Raw genomic sequence first — 18,578 nt, 5'->3', positions numbered from 1 at the left:
GATTCAACACCAACACTAAATGAGATCACTGATGACACAACACATATGGCTCTTGCAGTGTCTCATGTTGGGTCTATCCAACAACATGTTCACCAACATGTGTCCACATTATTAATTTGGTATCTCTATACCATGATCCATGAGACATGATCATCAATTAATACATGTGCTGATCATATAAACATATTTGTTCCACATATGATATTTGATCAGGGATCCTTTAGAAATAGTAACAAACAACATAAAGAGTCTCATGAAAGAATCACATATTCATTAACCAATAAGGAGTTATCTATTTCAAGGAACAATGTTGGATAAATATGTAAATATAGTATGTGATACAATCATCTCTATGATTGCCTCTAGGGCATATCACTAACCGCGTCAATTTCGGAAATTTCGAACCGAAATTTCAAACCCTGCCACCTTCTCTTTTCTTGTTCTCTTTTGTTCTTTTCTCGTCCTCCAAGCTTGCGCACCATAGCTGGGTTGGGAGGCAATGGATGGCGCGGAATCTCGGGCGGTGTCCGGAAGGCGCTCATTCGGCGGTGGAGTGGCCAAGCGTAGCGACCGCCTTGACAGGATGGGGAGGCGGTAGAGCTGCGGTGGCATCATAAAGTTGGCAAAGGCGTTGGGTCTTGGGAAGGTAGAGGCGATGGGGTGCTCGGAGGATGATGCGCGTGTCAAGGACAGCCGGCGGAGGGTGGCCATGGTGGCGGAGTACGTGTGGAGGCCGTTCTGGCCGAGCGCAACGGCGCCACTAGAGAGAAAGGAGAGGGCGGAGGCAAATGGAGCGGCTCTAGTGCTATTGGTGAGCTCAAGGAAGGTAGAAATGGAGAGGATTGTGTGGAGGATGGCCAACGGCATGAAATCGAGGCCGTAGGCCACGGCGGTTCGATTTGGGCGTCCCTCTAGCCACGGAAGGGGAAGAGAGGGAAGGGGAAAGAGATGGCTACTGACATATGGGGCCCACGTGGGTTCCACACTGACTCAGCATAGCTGAGCATAGTCAAAGCGTCACATCAAACGAAACAGGGAGCCATCCTGTCTTAGGGTGAAAGTTGGTGTGGTTTTAAAAGTTTGAGAACGGATTATACCTAGTATTACGGTTCAGGGACAGATTTTGAACTCGAAGACACCCGAAGTGATCCCAAAAAAAAAAAGAGGGGTTGCGCTTAGGCTTTAGTATAGGTAAGGTGGGCTAGGCCCACCAGAAAATTAGAGTTCGGAAAGAATATTTCCTCAAAAGAGTATTTTGTTTCATATTCAAATTTAGTTGGCACTGTCATAAAAAAATAAAATTCGAGAAGACCCAGCATGATGCAAACTTTTGAAAAAAAAAAAGAAGATTGAGATTTTTAGTCGTTGAATTCAATTTCCAAAATTTAGGATCCCCATTAAAGTGGATAAAATTAATGAGTGCCTCACACATAATTTACAATGTATAATAACTCTATACTGTTCCTTTTTTCAATCAATCTTGAGCATATATCTCATTCTTGTGAAACATATATTTTTTTATTGTTTGTTTTGAATTATTAAATATTACCGTAGCGGTAGCACGTGCATTTAGTATAATGTGTCAATTAATTTCTAACTGTACAAAGTTTGTTAGAATTATTCACATGTTCTAAGGAGATTCTTGAAAGGTCTCCAATTAGTATAATAAAAGAATGTCATATATATATATATACTCTTAAATAAATATATTCCTAGATAATTGTCAATATGTAATGTATTAATTTACTGCCGATATAACGCGGAGACAACAAACATGTTAGAGCACGACCAAATACCGGAAGCATTAGCCCACCATCACATCTAGCAACCATTTTCCTTTTTTTGGTGCAGATAGAGATAGTAGATTATCATTAACATGGTAATTAGAATGTAAATGAGCTATGCTTAATTACGTCTAGTGTTAGTAACAAGCAGAAATATTTACCAATAACTTGTAATGTATATAGTCTTTTTTTTATTTTTCCCTTGATCGTGGACAGGTAGTCAAAACTCAGCAGACAACAGATACGCAATACCATTATCTAAAAAAACAGATACGCAATAGCTTGAAGAAAGATCTGAAATATCGGGCAATCTTGTATCTACAGTTTGAGTCCTGTAGTATTGGGAATGGATGTTAAACTCTCCATCTTGTTTGCATATCATAAAAAAGTTTAAGAAATGAGAAGATACTATGTGATATATCACTCCATAAACATACAAATTAAAATTCAATTTCTGCAAGTTAGAAAAAACAAATTAAACTATAGCTAATTATCGTATATGCAGTCATGTTTTTTGTTACACATGTAGAAGTTAACTTATGCAAGAACCTTGCATGTTTCTGGAGTGAAGTATTACATATTAATCTATCTTGTTGATTTTTTTCAATATTTTTCATAATCGTTTGAATGACATGCAAACAACGAGAGGAGATGTCCCCTCGAGAGTTTGATGACATGAGTAACAACCGAATATAGTTTCCCTGTAGTATTAGAAAACAAAAACTGGAAGGTGAATATGACATGAATAAAGACATGAGTAACAACAGAATATAGTTTCCCTGTAGTATTAGAAAACAAAAACTGGAAGGTGAATATGACATGAATAAAGACATGAGTAACAACAGAATATAGTTTCCCTGTAGTATTAGAAAACAAAAACTGGAAGGTGAATATGACATGAATAAAAACAGAAAGTGTGTTGTGAGTAGTGACACAGCCTGACTGACAGGTAATATGAACCGGTGTGTCATGGAGTTGTGAACAGCTCATTTGATTTGGCATCTGCTGATGGTTAAAGGGCCATGACGATGATATCTTCTTTCAACATAGAAATCAGGGGCAAATATTTTTGTTTAGATGGCTAAACCTAAAAGAAAAGAAAGGAGGACAAGAACTGAATGACAGGGCAGATGGCTTGCATGGGTACACAAGCCCAGCTGCCACCCTGCCCATTCTATGGTGTAAGCTGAAGCTGAACAGAGTGCCAAACACAACAAAAACACAAATTTCATCTGGGCATTCTATATGTACATCAGTAGTCATTGTATATAAGCAAAAGATGTCTTGCATAAAGGGCAACAACGACCCATTACATACGTTGGGTGCTCTCCTCATTCCAAAAGAAACCATCACACAAACTAAAGAGATTCAGCAGCACTAGCATTAGTAACTCACAACATCTAGCAATATTCACATACCATCAGTAACTAAATAATACGCAAGCATACCAATTAGTTTGCGCAAACCTTACCATGGCGCAGCAACGACACTACTGAAGCGCTGCTCGGTAGACATAGATGATTGCTTAAGTTGGCTTGCTTCTACTTTGAGTCTTGAATTCTCCATGGCATGGCTCATCTGCTGTGAAATAGCACGGTTCTTTATGCAACGGAAGAGATGAGCGTGTTGTTCAAGCTGGCGGACAACCATACTTAGCACACTAATTTCTGCACAGCGTTGTTGATCATCGATTTCTTCTTGAGCAATCTTCTTCTCCGAACGTTTCATCATATCCTGTATTTTGGACCAGCTGTTTTTTAAACTGAGCAGAGTTTCCAAACGAGATCGTAGGTGCCTGACATCGAAGCCGTCTGCTTCTAACACAGAAATGCACCTCATCTTATGTTCAAATACTGCATTATCGTCATGGACATTCAGCATGTTTATGCTTTCTGCTAAATTGGTGAAAGAGTACATCAAACCCAATGCTATCCCTTCACGAAACTCCGGAGGATGCTGCTGTAACTGATGAAAATTTGGTCGTTGTGGCACTTTACTAAATACTTCCATTGCCTCAATTTGTGCCCACATCGGGGAGGTCTTCACAAACGGAAGTTCAATAATAGCCAAGGATTCTGATGGCTGATCAACCATAATATTCTCATGCACATGAAGAAATTTCTGCATCAAGGGGCAGGAAGAGTTATGTGTTCTTGCTACATACTTGGATATTGGTGTATCCTGAGTGTTGTTTGAAACGATCAAGCTGTTACCAAGTTCAGCATCAATACATTGGCTCGTATCAAAAGAACATAACTGAGTTATTGTCGAATCATCGATGGACTGGCTACTTTCAGCAACACATTCTGGTGACTCTACCATGGCTGAGCTGTGATACTGTTGTGAAACTCCAGATTGTTCATTAAGTGCAGACTCCCACGTTAAACTATGTGAAAGGACTGTTTTACCCTCGAGTGCAGCTAAAGATATGGTTGACAATGGACCACCAACACTGGCATGCTGAGTTTCAGGAATAATACTGGCTAACTCCACCACATTTGCTCCATGATCCACATTGTCCATGCCATCTTGTTTGTTATCCTGACAATTCTCACTGACTGGTGGCTGGTTCGGCACCCCATCATCAAACATAGCTGGAGACAAAAAAGACAAATTCTCTGTTGGAGTGTTCGTCACACACTCAACTATAGCTCCCAAGTTTTCCTTGCAAATGAGGTCATCATGCCTGGTAGCTTGACCACTCTTTGCTGAAGGAAATTGATCCATTCTAGTATCATCAGGCATAACCAAAATGCTCCGACAAAATTCTTCACCAGAGTCTTCATCCATACTTATTTCACACCCTTCAGATTTGGATATTTTCTTCTGGTTTTCAGTTGAAGAAACAGAAGATAACAAATTCACATCACCAGAATTATCTAATGTTGAAGTTGCATGCAGTACAAGGTTCTCATCTTGGCGAACATCGTTTATACCACTTTGGCTGATTTTATCAACAATGCTACTGTCTCGTGGACCTGAATCAGTATAAGGCATCAAAATATAGGCATTAGATGACTCGTTTTTCAGTAATGACTAATGAGCACAAGTACCTTTATTGTCTTCAAGTGGAGTTGGCTGATTTTTTTCTGAAGGAATTGCTGGACCAGCAATAACATTGGTAGGCAGTTCATTATGTTCATCTCTAAAAATCAGCTTGGTCTCTGCAACATTTTGTTAGTTAGCAACTTGCTTTGAGTTTTCTGTATCGTGGTTTAGTATAAACTTACGTTCTTCAGAGATTGCTGCAATGTCGTGGGTTCCCTCAATTGTTTCGTCAACTCTGTTTTTCTTCATCTGCATTTGAAGTGTAAAAGGTAATCAAGAAAAAAAGAGAATTCAGTGCTCAGCAGCAGAAGGTTTAGAAGAGTTAAACAGAACCTCCTAAATGTGAAAAGAACTCAAGAGTTTCAGGATTCACCCCTAGTTCCTCAGGTGCTTGAAAAGAAACACATTCTTTTCTTTTTCTGGACACATCAATTCCAGCAAATGACACAAAGTTGAAGCTATTTGCAGCACTTGAAATCAGACAACAGCCTTCATCAGTTGATTGCTTTTCTTGATCAGTCGATGCCTTTGATCCTTCATTTCTGCTGAGATCTGGATGAGGTGATTGCATTACTAAAAGTGGATCCTGTGGGATAGGTCTTAGTTTCCCAAACACCCCAAACAGTGAAGCTTGCAGCCCTGCTGTTTGTGGCACAGAGGGCATGACATCCATCTGAGAAGATGGTAGTTCAATAGGACTACCTAGAATAAGTGAAGAAGTATATTTCAAATGACCAGATCCTGTCATTGATAACTGTAAAGGAAGTTTTATCTGAGATGCTAATGCCAGCACTGCATTTTGTTGCTTCATAGTTTCTTTAGGTCGTGGTACTACATCTGCAGTCTCCAACAATTTATCAGAGCTTGGTTTATCTCTGATTTCATCACTGTCATTACATGATGCCAAGTCAGCAGGAATTGGCTTTTTTCGAGAGGTTAATTGAGACCCTCTAATGACAAGCTTCTGAAATGGAAAAGGTATCACATTATATAGAGATGATTTTAATCCAAAAGGAGATCAAATATGGAGAAAAATAAACAGAGCAAATACCATAAAAACTGACAGTCTTTTCTTAATATGTTATTTGGTCTACAATCTTGAGTTAATATTATGTAAAACCATTATGTAAATCAGAGAAAGAGGGTAGACTAACTATAATTAAAGTAAATATACATATTTCAAATGCATGTCTAGGTATTTTGTGTTTCATGTGCATCAATATTTGCACAGGCATACAAATAACAATGCATACAGAGGATAACAGGATTATACTGCAACCAGTCCTGCAAACAGTGCACAAACAACTACATCTTGATGACACAACTACCTACAATTGTTATACGATGCACATAAAAGCTAGAACTTTAAGCATTCCATCATCATCGAAGTAAAACACACAGCAGAAGTATCTTTTTTTTTTAAAAAAAGCCAGAGAATATGTACCTTTGCCTTTGTATCCTTTTTCTTTGTCATGCAGCGCATCCATTTTCGACCATCCCATTCAAACTGTGGTCTCAGTTTTGTATTTTCAACTGTCAACTTATCCACGCCATCCACATTATCCATGCCCGTTGTGTAACTCTTCAGTTTAACAACATACATCTTGCCAAATACACCACTTGAAGTCTCCAAAATAATTCCAGGCCACCAGCTACCTTCATGAAAGACCTCTACATGAGAAGATGGAGAAAATCTGTATTTCGAGTCCATACGAATGATTGAGCGTGCTGGCCGAATATATTCAGTATCAACAATCTCAGTGACCAGCTCCCCATCATCTCCGACGTGTCTATACTGTACTAAGAAATTTGTGGAACCAAACACTTTCAAAATAGTAGCTGGATTCCAAGACTGGCCAAAGCTTTCCGCAGATCTACTCACTTCAACTAGGCTTCCCTCTCTGAATGCTGGACCTCCATTGTCCTGCACATAACAAAAGCATAGGAACATAGGATTAAGTATTGCAGCACACTGTAACACAAAAGGTTACCTGACCTTTTTCTATGATAAAAAAGTATTTTTTTTGTTTGTGATAATTCAACTCATTCACACAACCATCACCAGATTTACATTAAAATAATGAAAATGAATTATCCACAGGAGGCATAGACAACCTATTCCGCATATTGATGGTGCCAAAGCTATGCCTTTACAATGTTGTTTGTTTACCTCAAAAAAAAAGCTTGTTTGTTTAGAAAGGCTTTATGTAACATGTAGATGCGCTAAATTCTGTGAAATTATCCACAAAAGTTATTTTAAGATCATGGAAAAATGGTGCTCAAACTTATACACTGATACATGAGCAATTGCAGACCTAAAACATCGTTGACTTGCATATGAAACTCTCAATCTTATAGTCCTCTCCAAACCCATCTCACTTGGGTCTATTGAGCCTAATGGCTAACAATTGTACCCATTATGATTCAAATTCCTAATAATAGCTGAATTAGCAACCATTTTACAAAGCAACCATAGCGACCTTGTTGACATTAGATGTTATGCAAGATTCCTCCTATGCTTCCATGTTTGATTGTCAAGACAGACTCATTGACATGTCAATTTGGCACACAGAAACACATCGAAATATTTTATTTTTTTAAAAAAAAGAAAAACAATTATAAAATACTACAAACAAAAGAAAACATACATATTTATTTATTATTTTTTTTACCAAGAACAAAAAAATTGTTTACTAGAACTGGTTTCTTTTACTATATCTCATCTGATTTTATTTCCTAAATTATAAAATGTTACTTGATTAGTTGGGTAAGCTAACCATATTGTACAATTGTAAAATTGGAACATTGTAAGTGCAAAAAATAGCGTGGTATCTCCTTCTTGCTCCCAAGTACCAACCACTTCTACTTGAACAGCATGACATGTAGATTGTTAAGCTTTTGGCGTAATAACACAAAACGGACATAAACATTCAAACTCTTACTAAATTCTGCCACCCTATCTACTATCATCGTAAATTTTGCAAGTTACCCCGTGAACTTCTTAACATTAAAAAAAATATCAAATCCAAGATAACCACACAAAAATAAGATTAAGATGAATATTCCCTACAGCAAAAAGATGGGGACACATTAATACATTTTATAGATGGGGACACATTAATACATTTTATTTTATCCGTAACAAAGCACGGGCATTTAGGAAAAGCGCATGGCCTCTCCATTTTAGACTAAAAATTACACTATACCACCATCATGTTAAAAAAAATGAGTACTGCCCAAATCTGTAAAAGAAAAAAAAATTACTAGCCCTGAAACACAAGTTCGCACAGCTCAGCTTATTACCACATCAGCGGCCGGGACCCAGCTGCCGCGGCGGAACACGCGGTGCGGCCGCAGCGCCGCCTCCTCGAACTCCATCACCTCCCGCGACGTCGGGAACGCCACCGTGTACACCCTCCGGCGTGGGTCGACGGGGAGCACGTCCAGCGGCAGCGGCAGGCCGGTGACCACGCCCGACCACCACCCCTCGTTGTGGAACGCCTCCACCATGTCGTGCATCGCGAACCCACCGGCGCCCGGCGCCCCCGCCACCGGCGGCGGCTGCGGGCGCACGTCGCGGGCGCGGGCCTCCTCCCGCAGCGCCGCGCCGCCCTCCTCCAGCGTGGTGTAGGCGACGACGTATCCGTCGCCACCCGGCAGGTGGGCCTCGACGGTGCCCTCGTAGAAGGAGCCGACGAAGCCCGGGTCGTCGCTGCCAACCTCCACCTCCGCGCCGACCGGGAACAGCAGCGCCTCATCCTCCTCCTCCTCCTTCACCTCCTTCCCGTCACCCTCCTCCTGATCCCCACGCGCCGCAGCCCGCGGCCGCTTTGCCAGCTTCTTCGACGGGCCGCGCCCCATGGCGGGGGGCCGACCCACCGGCGTTCGCGTGCGGTGTCCTCGGCTTCTCCGGCGAGAGAAAGAGCGAGAGTGTGTGTGTGTGAAGTGGGGTGGGGTGGCGGAGGCAACGATGGATGAGGGGTTTAGCGGTGGGTGGAGCGGCACGAATTCCGAGGTGGGTGGGTGGATCGGACGGTGGAGGATGGAGAGAGAGGAAACGTGGAGGGACGGGATGAGGTCGCGGGGGTTGTGGGTGGAGGCGGGCTCGTGGCGCGAGGCGGCGGAGGCCGCGAGGGCCGTGGTCGAGGACTCGCGGTCGTGGAGTGTGAATGTGTGTGATGGGACGTGAGGTGGCAGTTGGTGGTAAGAGCAAGTTTAATAGTATAGCTAACTACTACCTTCAATTTATCTATAGTCAATCTAATAGCTAATTATATATACTATACTATTAATATCTGAATATCTGGTTCCACCTATCATACACACAATGCGTCTTAGAGTCTGTGCTACAGCTGGCTAGCCCGTTGTTCTTCTCTCTTCTTATTTATCTCTTTAAAATATATTTGTAGCTGGCTTATTGCTCTAAGGGTGGAGGAAGCGTCCAGGCGTGCAGCTGTAAAAAAAAAATATTGATAGAACGGAGGAACCGTTCGATATTTTTCTTTAACGACTCATACAATGTGAAGTTAATATTGATAGAATATTGATGTAGTAAAAAAATTACTATAAAATTAAAACTAATGAAGATAAAATAGCCATCAACCACGCACCGACAACACTAATACTAGAGGATGCCCGGGAGAAAGCTAGCATCGGACCAGCCACCGCTAGACCAGTAAAGGAACTACTAATGAGGATGCCCGAAACCCAACCCTAACAACTGACACATAACTACACTCTATCCTCATCTTTGGGATTGAGGGAGAGAGGGTGAGAGAGAAGAATGGAACCACTCTCCCCCTAGGCCCTCCGACGTGGCCAACTTGCGTAAACTAGGGCACCGACACAATAGAACCGGAATCTATAGCGAGCTTGCATAAGAAGATTAGGAGGTTTCGGCAAGGGGGTTTCCTGGACGACGTCTCCAGGGAGAGAAGCGATAAAAGCACCGCCGCCGCCGTCTGTCGAGGTCTCAAAGGAGAACCGAGATAGGTTTTCACCCGACAACCCACTAGAGGAGATGGGCCGGCATGACAACACCCTCAAGAGGGAAAGTGACACTCGAAAACACCGTTGTTGCGGGCCAGGTCAAGACCGGGCTAGGTTTTCACCCGCCGCTTGCCTATGCGCATGTGATGCACCATTTCTCCACCACCATCAAACCTCCGTCAGCACATGGGCATCACTGAACCAGCGCCCGCTGCTCGTCCAGCCTTTGCGTGCTGCCCTGCGGGCACTCCCATCACACCATGCCGCCCTTCCCTGCCAGCAACTCCACCTATGCGTTGAGCTGGCCTTAGTAACCGTCGGTCATGCACCATGCCGGCCTTCGTCGTCAGCCGCACCTTTATGCTGACCGTCGCCCTTAGCCTCCTTGTCGCGACTGCCGCTTAGCCATCGGCGCCGGCCTCCCACACCATTGGTGCTATTGCGGCCGCCCCCGGTTCAGCCGCCGGCCTCCCTTCCGACGTCGTTCTTCCCGCACCACAACCGGACAGATCCATTGTGTAGGTGCCAGATCCGTGGCCTCCACCATCACCCTGCCGCCTCCACGTCCTCATTGCTGTCTCCACTCCACTGTACCCAGCCGCCACCGACTCGGGGTAGGAGGGTGGTCTCCTGCGCCGTGGAGGCCAGATCCGGCACCGCAGTCTCGCCGTCTCTATGTACTTGAAGAGGAGAGAATATTAAGATATGTGCAAGTCTTTGTGTACTTTAGAGGCTAGAGTTTTAGAATTTTCTAAGCATGTTACTATATTTTTTCTTTATTTTTTCTTTAGGACGAAAGATCTTATTAAAATGACTAAAATCCATTTTTTCTACAATGATTTAATTTTTCTATTTTATAATCGGTGTGTTCGGCTGGTATTTTTTAGCTATAGCTGCAACTACAATAATTTAGAATTGTTGCAACTAATTTTTAACCCCTCCGTCCCAAAAAGAGTCTAATCTATGCAGCAGCCGCATCAGCTATAGCTTGTATGGCTACCTAACAAAAGCCAATATGAGAGAATGGGGGATAATTTACTACTCCCTCCGTCTTAAAATATAAGAACCTAAGATTGGATGGGACAGTCCAGATTCGTAGTACTAGAAAATGTCACATTCGATCCTAGGTTCTTATATATTTTAGGATAGAGGGAGTATTTGCCACTCTACCAAAATACTAGGGCTCAAATGTCACTGTCTCAAATTTTGTGAGGCTGATATGTGGGCCCATATAACATTTGAGAGTAACAATTTGGAAGAGTGGCAAATACTTCTAGATTCTCCCTCAATCCGACAGACCGGACCCAGCGGCCAGCCACATCGCATAATCTCGTCGCGCACACGACACACCCCCGCTGCGCACCCACCCAAGGCGAAATTTCGCCGGCGCGCGGGCCCCACGATCATCGGCCCAACTCAGGAAGCGCAAGAAGCAACCGGAGAGCCTCCTCCGGCGGCCATGGCCAGGGCCCTCCTCCTCCTCCGGCGCGGCCACCCCTTCCTCCGCCGCCTCCTGCGGCCTCCCCCGCCTCCCACCTCCTCTGTACTGGTTCGTCGTCTCCAACCCTCTCGAGTCGCCCCCTCCCCCTCTTCCCCTTCCTTTTTTTGCAGCCCCCGATCAAAGGCGTCGAGCCGCGGGGATAGCGCTCTCACAACTGCAGGACGGACAGCTGGGCGCCCCCATGTCGGGCGTGCATGCGCGGCCATTATAGGCTCGTCGTTGGGGGCCATGGCCGCGTGGTCCGGAAGTTATCTCGCGTGCCTCGAGCCATCCGAAGCCAATCGATTCCTTTTCTTTTTCTTTCTTTTTTTTTTGTTGATTTCGTTGTATCCTTCTTAGATTTTGTGGATTTTCATTGTTGCTGGGTTAGTGGGTTTACAAAAGGGGGAAATCCCTTTGAGTTGAAAGCTGATGATGCAGTGGTAAATATATGGGTATAACAAGTTTCTGAACCTGATGTGATGGATACTGGTGACGATGAGCATGCAGTGCCCACTACTTGAGGTCTTTTAAGGTTTTGATTGTCGTTATCCCCTAGAACTGCAAGCCCTTGGAGTTGTGTACCATTTACCATGTTGATTAAGGCAGCACGATTAATTACCTGTTTTTTATCTGCATGGATTGGCTATAACAGCGGACAACTTAATCTAGCCCTGCTTGTTTTCTCCTAGTAGAACGGTGAAAGAATTTTTTATGACTCAACACAAAAATCAACATTCAGGCCATAATTATTGCCTTCTGTTTTGTTTTTGAAGGAATCCTGCAATAGAAATGTGTCACCAAGAGTTCAGTTGTGGAGATTCTCTGCAGAAGGTGCGTAAATGCCTAGTTCTTTCACTCTAATGCAGTGACATTGTGCTAGGTTGATGATACCTCCTTGCTGGAAATTTTTCCTCTTGTAATACTTATGTTTTCCATGGTACTTCTTTCTTACGACAGATTTACTTTTTTGTTTCTGGATTTGTCGTATGGTTATATCCTGTTAATTTCGTCGGAAAATCTTCATGGGAATCTAGCTGGCATGTGTACAGCATGCATGGGAAAGAAATATTTGTTTTATACTTATCAGTTATCATAATGGAAGTGTTATACAGTTTTAGCTAATTATCATTATAGGCAAATATTTTTCCAATTCAATAAGTATTCATGTGCTAACCTTTGTTTTTTATGTACAACACGAATCGTTGTTAGTGGTTCCCCTATTCTGGAAAATTTTACATGATTGCATCTTGAGTTTGTTTCCAGATTCCAGATAACTTGAAAATTCTATTCCAAAATAACAATACCGATCTCATTTGTCAAGTTTATTGGTGAATTTGTTCATTGTATATATATCCAGATTTACCACTGACTCTATATATGGTTTATTTTTTAGGGAAAGACCAGACAAATTCAAGTGAAGATGGTTACAGTGAGGCAAACATTAAGAAGAAGGACTTTGCGCTACAACAAGCTTTGGACCAAATTAAGTCTGCATTTGGTGAGGAGTCAATTATGTGGCTAAATCACTCTTACGGTCCTAAAGAAGTTCCTGTCATATCTACTGGATCCTTTGCATTGGACATGGCTTTAGGAATTGGTGGGCTCCCGAAGGTGAGTTAAGGGTATTAATTCTTTTGTTTAATAATTGTTATATTCTAGTATCCAGGATCACTGATGCATGCTCTATTTAGGACAAGTAAATGACTTTCTACTATTGAAAGTTTAATGAAACTTATTTTCTATTAAAAAGAGTAAATTGAATCAGAGCTCCCTGGATTTGTAGACTTGTCTCACCTAGCTCCCTGAGCTGACTTTTGTTTTCTAGGCTCTTTGAACTTAAACCCATTTGCATCACTGGTCATCTATTCCCCGTTTGCTAACAGAATAATCCGAGCCTAACAGCAAATGGATGCAAGTTTAGGGAGGCTAGCAAGCAAAATAAAACTGCTAGGTCAATTAACATTTAGGAAGTTCCAATGCAATTTAATCTTTTAAACATTACTGACCTGTTTATCGCCATAGCCAGCATGTCAGATAGAGTTGCCCTTTTTTTTTCTGATAGCTCTATTGCTCCATTATAACTGCTTCTGTAGGGTATAGGCGAACGTGTGTGTACTCAGGGTTTTCTACCCTTTCTTTTTCTTAATCAATGATACGCAGCTCTCCTGCATGTTTGAGAAATAAAACTGCTGTAGGTTTTGTTGGTATGATTTAGTAATTTCCTGGAAATCTGAAACTCACTTATGTTAAGAGATGTTTGTTAAATAATGCATAAACAGAAGATTAGTTAAAAGCATATGTACATTTTGGTTATATCATTCTACATCGTTGGTTAACTGATAAAATTCTAAGTGAATTTCCATTTAGCAAATTATATGATATTATTCTTCATAATTATCTTCTGCTATTTGTTCTTTTGCACTTCATTGACTTTTGCATTTATCAGTAGGGAAGGGTTGTTGAAATTTATGGTCCAGAGGCATCAGGAAAAACCACTTTAGCACTTCATATCATAGCTGAAGCACAGAAGAATGGAGGTAAATAATTGTTTGGGGTATACATCTGATCTCCTCTGTGAACTAGTTTCCATGACTAACAATGCAAAAAGTGAATTAAGATGCCAATATAGTAGTTTTGAGTTCTTAAAGCATGATTTTGTTCTTTATTTAGATGAAGCTAGTAAAATAAGTACTTTATGCCAATGATCAAGTTTTCAGTGCTAACCTCTATGCCTAACACCATGTACTTGAAAACTATAAGCAAAACGATGGACAGCATTAATAATCTAATTTTGATGGGTTCAGGTTGAGCTGTGAAGGGAAAAAAAGTCTAAGACTGCATTAGTAATGCAATATCTTAATAAATTAACTTACCTGTAAATTTGTACAGTGGCTGAGAAATTCTTTGATTTGATTTATCTGAGTCAGTCAACCATTTCAAGTCTGTCCTGGCCAGTGGCCTTGACAATGAGCTGTGAAAAGTGAAAGAAAGTGTGGACTGGCTATTTCAGCATGCAAATATAGGTACTTTACTTTGAACAATTAACATACAATTGGTATTTCCACTTTGTTGTCCACAAATAGGCTTTAGTTTCAGAAGTAAATGGTAAGAAAGTTAGGAGTACAATCTCTCGCTGCTAGAACAAAATATCATACTATTCAGTGGTGTAGACCAGTTTTCCCGTGAAAGCATGCTCCTTCAGATTTCAATATCTATGCAACCTGTTAGTAAAATAAATCCTTTTTTAAAAAATTTGATTTTGTTGTTTCAGGATATTGTGCTTTTATTGATGCCGAGCATGCCCTGGATCCAACATTAGCAGAATCTATAGGTGTTAAGGCAGAACACCTGTTATTATCTCAACCAGACTGTGGTGAACAGGCCCTTGGTCTTGCTGATATCTTAATCCGAAGTGGCTCTATTGATGTTGTGGTTGTGGACAGTGTACGTAGAAAGTTAGTACCTTATGCTATATTCACGCTTTGCTTTTGCCTTTCTGCCTCCTGGCTCTGAACTTCTGAAAAGATATCGATAATATTTTATCATATATGTGAGAATTCTATTTTAAAATGAATGCTTTATATGAATTGCTCCCTGAGCCTGATTTTAAAGATTTAGTGCTCCCTTTTTAGCATAGTCATTGTTAATCTACACTCTAGAATGTACTCTTTTTGGTCCTGCACACTGCATAATGAACTAACTTACATAGCAGCTACTCCCTCCGTTTCATATTATATGTCGTTTTGACTTTTTTCCTAATCAAACTTTTTTAACTTTGATCAAGTTTATAGAAAAACATAGAAGCATTTTCAACACAAAACAAACATAACATCAAAATATATTCAATGTTAGATTTAATAAAACTAATTTAGTGTTTTGGATGTTGCTAAATTTTTCTATAAACTTAGTCAAGCTTAACAAAGTTTGACTAGGTAAAAAGTCAAAACGACTTATAATATGAATCGGAGGAAGTATTACTGTTTTTTTTTTGAGGAAAAGGAAGTATTATTGTTACATTTTGGTTACTACTAAGTATTGAGTATTGACACATGCAGCATATTTATATCTTTATATGTACAGGTAGCAGCTCTTGTTCCAAAAACTGAACTGGATGGTGAGATGGGAGATGCCCATGTTGCACTTCAAGCAAGGCTTATGAGTCAAGCACTTCGCAAGTTGAGCCATTCTCTTTCTCGCTCCAGGACAATGTTGGTGTTTATTAATCAGGTTTGCCTTTTGTATAATTCATTGGGTAATGCTGGCCATCCAACAATATTTGTAGTGAAATTTTAAGTCCTTACGCAAAGTATAAATAGTCACTTCCTCCCATTAATTTATTTCAATATTTAAATAAATACCCAGCTGTTGGACATGTGACCTAGACCTCCAGAAAGTTGATGGCTGGGTCAGCCTTGATAACTCTAGTTCCAGCACTCCTAAAACACCACCCTATTATATTATAAAAAAACCAGAGTTTTGCTTTTTTATATAAAAAAATTTCCCATAGTCAAACGTGGGCTTCGGACATTTTTCAGGTTGACGGTTGTCACGAAATTATGTAATACTAGGTGAAACCCCGCACGTTACTGCAGGAGTTTGCAATGATAACAACAAAGAAAAATAATGTGTAAGATAGTTTAATCAACATAAGCTTCCATAAACATAAGTTTACATAAGTTGTGATTTAAATTTAAATTGTATTTAGAATGATGATTCAAATGTAAAAGTAAAATGATGTGGCTTTATGAGAGATCAAAAGAAGGAAGATAATTTAGACCATACATCTAAGGGTTAAAAAAATTACTTCCTCCGTTTCACAATGTAAGTCATTATAGCATTTTGCATATTCATATTAATGGTAATGAATCTAAGATAGATATATATGTCTAGATTCATTAACATCAATATGAATGTGGGAAATGCTAGAATGACTTACATTGTGAAACGGAGGGAGTAAGATGATATGGTTTAATGAGAGAAGAAAAGAGAGATAATTTGAACCATAGATTAAGCATCTAAGGATTAAAAACAATTGATGTGATATGACTTAATGAGAGAGAAAAATAATATGAACTAAGTGAGGATGAATTATATAGGTATATAGGATATTATAAAAGAAATGATAGAGAGATATATTTAACTATTATGTGAATTATGTGGGATGATGATTTAACCTGCTTACATTTTAAATCTCTAAAATTTAATAGATTATTGAATTATAGATAATATAGCATGCTTCCATGATGTTTAAATGTAATAATTATTAGTGGATGATGATGTGGCATCTTTGCATGTTAAGCTTTAGGAATTAGTGAGCTATAACTTTATAGTAAGAGAGGATATATTAACTCTATAATGAAGAACAAAGACACGGAACTCAAACTATCCTCCAATCATGTACGCAAACTAAGACAGGAAATAGTTTAGTGGAGTTGTTTCCTTGTACAATATGACGTTTTTTTGGGTGCGTTTGCAGGGTGTATTATGGGTTAGTATTATGTCCAGTATTGTAATTCTAACCAAGCCTAATCACTTAGTTCAAAAGAACTTTTGATGTTTATTTAGAGGTAACAGAGTGATCATTTCTGGGTATGTGTACAGGTAAGATCGAAATTAAGCACATTTAGTGGATTCGGAGCACCAGCAGAAGTAACCTGTGGAGGGAATGCCTTAAAGTTCTATGCTTCTGTCCGCTTGAACACCAAAAGGATTGGTCTTATAAAAAAGTCAGAAGAGGTAACACAATCGTATCAATAATATTTGCTTTCTATGTAGTGTCCCATTTTGCCAAAAAGGTAACACAAAAATAAATATTGAATTTAGTAATAATAGGTTTTGTAATTTCGTAAATGTTTCATGTTCAGTTCTTGTTTCATTATATAACCCCGATCCAGTTTCAATCCAACAGGTTGTAGGCACACAAATTCAGGTCAAGATTGTCAAGAACAAGCATGCACCCCCATTTAAGACTGTACACCTTGAGCTTGAGTTTGGTAAGGGCCTGAGTCGTGAATTGGAGATTATTGAATTAGGCTTCAAACACAAGTTCATAACAAAATCAGGAGTATTCTATCACTTGAACGGGCAAAATTTCCATGGAAAGGATGCTCTTAAATGTTATCTCGCTGAAAACAAGAATGTCCTGGAATCTCTGATGTCAATGATAAAGGAAAGCATAATGCAACAGGAGTCCCATCCAGATAGAAACATGGAGGATGCCAACCCAGATACGAGCATAACAGAAGAGTTCGTTTCAGCAACAGATGAACAAGTACCTGAAGAGGTTGAGGCCTGAAGCAATATAGCAGTATCCTTTTTCTTTTTCTTTTTCTTTTTCCTGCAAGACTAGTGTACATATGCCACGTTCCATCTCTTCTTAACTTGCAAGGTTTCTAGCTAAGCTGTGCGACAATAACCAAGTAAGGATAAAATGTAAATAACTTTTCACCATTTTGCTGTGTACATGCCATTGTACATATTTATCCACCTTAGGCTGTGTTTAGTTCAGCGCAAAGTTTGGATTTTGGTTGAAATTGGAGATGATGTGACTGAAAAGTTATGTGTGTATGACAGGTTGATGTGATGGAAAATGACTGAATTTTGGATCCAAACTTTGGATCTAAACACAGCCTTAGTTTGAGAAACAGCAAATTTATCAAACTTCCCTGAATCCTGATTATAATTCTCAGGTCTCCAGTTTTGGATGCCTGGATTGGTTTTACACGTTTCCTCCATGCTTGATACTATCCTTGTGCTCCTTTAGCATTAGCGTGAATGATTTAATGTTGTATTTTTACTACTACCTTTTGTTAAAATTAGTTAATTAAGGCCTAATGGCATGAGCAATGTATGTCATATGTCAGATAGAGAGGCTAAGTGCTTCTTTCTTATTAGAGTATGCCCAAAGAGATACATGATACTATTTCCAATCATGAGATATTGGAGATTTCAAGAAAAAAAAAGAGAAAGACTACACAACGGTATACCGTTGAACGGTATACCACTTATCCCCTATGCCGCGGCCCCACGTGCCGGCTTCTCCCGAGTATGTCGCGTGCTGCTAGGATTATCATCACGCACGTTTGCTGTGTGTATCACTGTATAGTCTTGTTCCTGATAGCTAGCTAGTACCCAGCATGCCTAAGTCCTGCCTTTGGTACTAGCCTAGCTAGTAAATAAAACCGGAGGTACTACTAGCTTGCTATGCATGCCAAATCCTTGTAATAGCTACTAGTAGTCCTGTACCTTAGCTATGTAGGGTACTTATTATGGCA

The 18,578-nt window shown here is 40.3% G+C and overlaps 2 protein-coding genes across 3 annotated transcripts; one reads left to right on the top strand and one right to left on the bottom strand.

The window, feature by feature from the left end:
• Positions 1-2,461: 2,461 nt before the first annotated feature.
• LOC127754883 (uncharacterized) lies at positions 2,462-8,774 on the bottom strand. Of its 2 annotated transcripts, none has more exons than XM_052280483.1 (6): positions 8,136-8,774; positions 6,277-6,756; positions 5,206-5,793; positions 5,015-5,081; positions 4,838-4,948; positions 2,462-4,762 (listed from the first exon to the last, which is right to left on the bottom strand). In XM_052280483.1, exons 1-6 carry the CDS (start codon positions 8,691-8,693, stop codon positions 3,252-3,254), a joined length of 3,315 nt encoding a protein of 1,104 aa, XP_052136443.1. In that variant the 5' UTR covers positions 8,694-8,774; the 3' UTR covers positions 2,462-3,251. The 2 variants fall into 2 exon arrangements, with proteins under 2 accessions (XP_052136443.1, XP_052136441.1); XM_052280481.1 differs by having other exon boundaries at positions 2,463-4,762; positions 5,206-5,796.
• A 2,350-nt stretch (positions 8,775-11,124) lies between these two features.
• LOC127754886 (uncharacterized) lies at positions 11,125-17,818 on the top strand. The gene is made up of 8 exons (XM_052280491.1): positions 11,125-11,370; positions 12,078-12,135; positions 12,698-12,915; positions 13,754-13,841; positions 14,576-14,748; positions 15,385-15,531; positions 16,906-17,040; positions 17,213-17,818. The coding sequence occupies exons 1-8, from the start codon at positions 11,281-11,283 to the stop codon at positions 17,597-17,599; spliced, it is 1,296 nt and encodes a 431-aa protein (XP_052136451.1). The 5' UTR covers positions 11,125-11,280; the 3' UTR covers positions 17,600-17,818.
• The last annotated feature ends 760 nt before the right edge of the window (positions 17,819-18,578 follow it).

Source organism: Oryza glaberrima, chromosome 11 (genome assembly GCF_000147395.1).
Source record: "Oryza glaberrima chromosome 11, OglaRS2, whole genome shotgun sequence".
Lineage (NCBI taxonomy): Eukaryota > Viridiplantae > Streptophyta > Magnoliopsida > Poales > Poaceae > Oryza > Oryza glaberrima.
Note: the sequence above shows the minus strand (reverse complement) of the source record. Positions and strands in the feature narration are given on the sequence as shown.

Bases quoted from the DNA above. Each gene is read 5' to 3' on its own strand.
- LOC127754883 (XM_052280481.1), bottom strand. From the start codon at position 8,693: ATGGGGCGCGGCCCGTCGAAGAAGCTGGCAAAGCGGCCGCGGGCTGCG. The intron at 5,797-6,276 runs GTACATATTCTC...TTTCCATTTCAG, and splicing joins AAAAGGATACAAAGGCAAAG to AAGCTTGTCATTAGAGGGTC. The intron at 4,763-4,837 runs GTACTTGTGCTC...ATACTGATTCAG, and splicing joins TCCACTTGAAGACAATAAAG to GTCCACGAGACAGTAGCATT.
- LOC127754886 (XM_052280491.1), top strand. From the start codon at position 11,281: ATGGCCAGGGCCCTCCTCCTCCTCCGGCGCGGCCACCCCTTCCTCCGC. The intron at 12,136-12,697 runs GTGCGTAAATGC...TTTATTTTTTAG, and splicing joins GTGGAGATTCTCTGCAGAAG to GGAAAGACCAGACAAATTCA. The intron at 13,842-14,575 runs GTAAATAATTGT...TTGTTGTTTCAG, and splicing joins TGAAGCACAGAAGAATGGAG to GATATTGTGCTTTTATTGAT.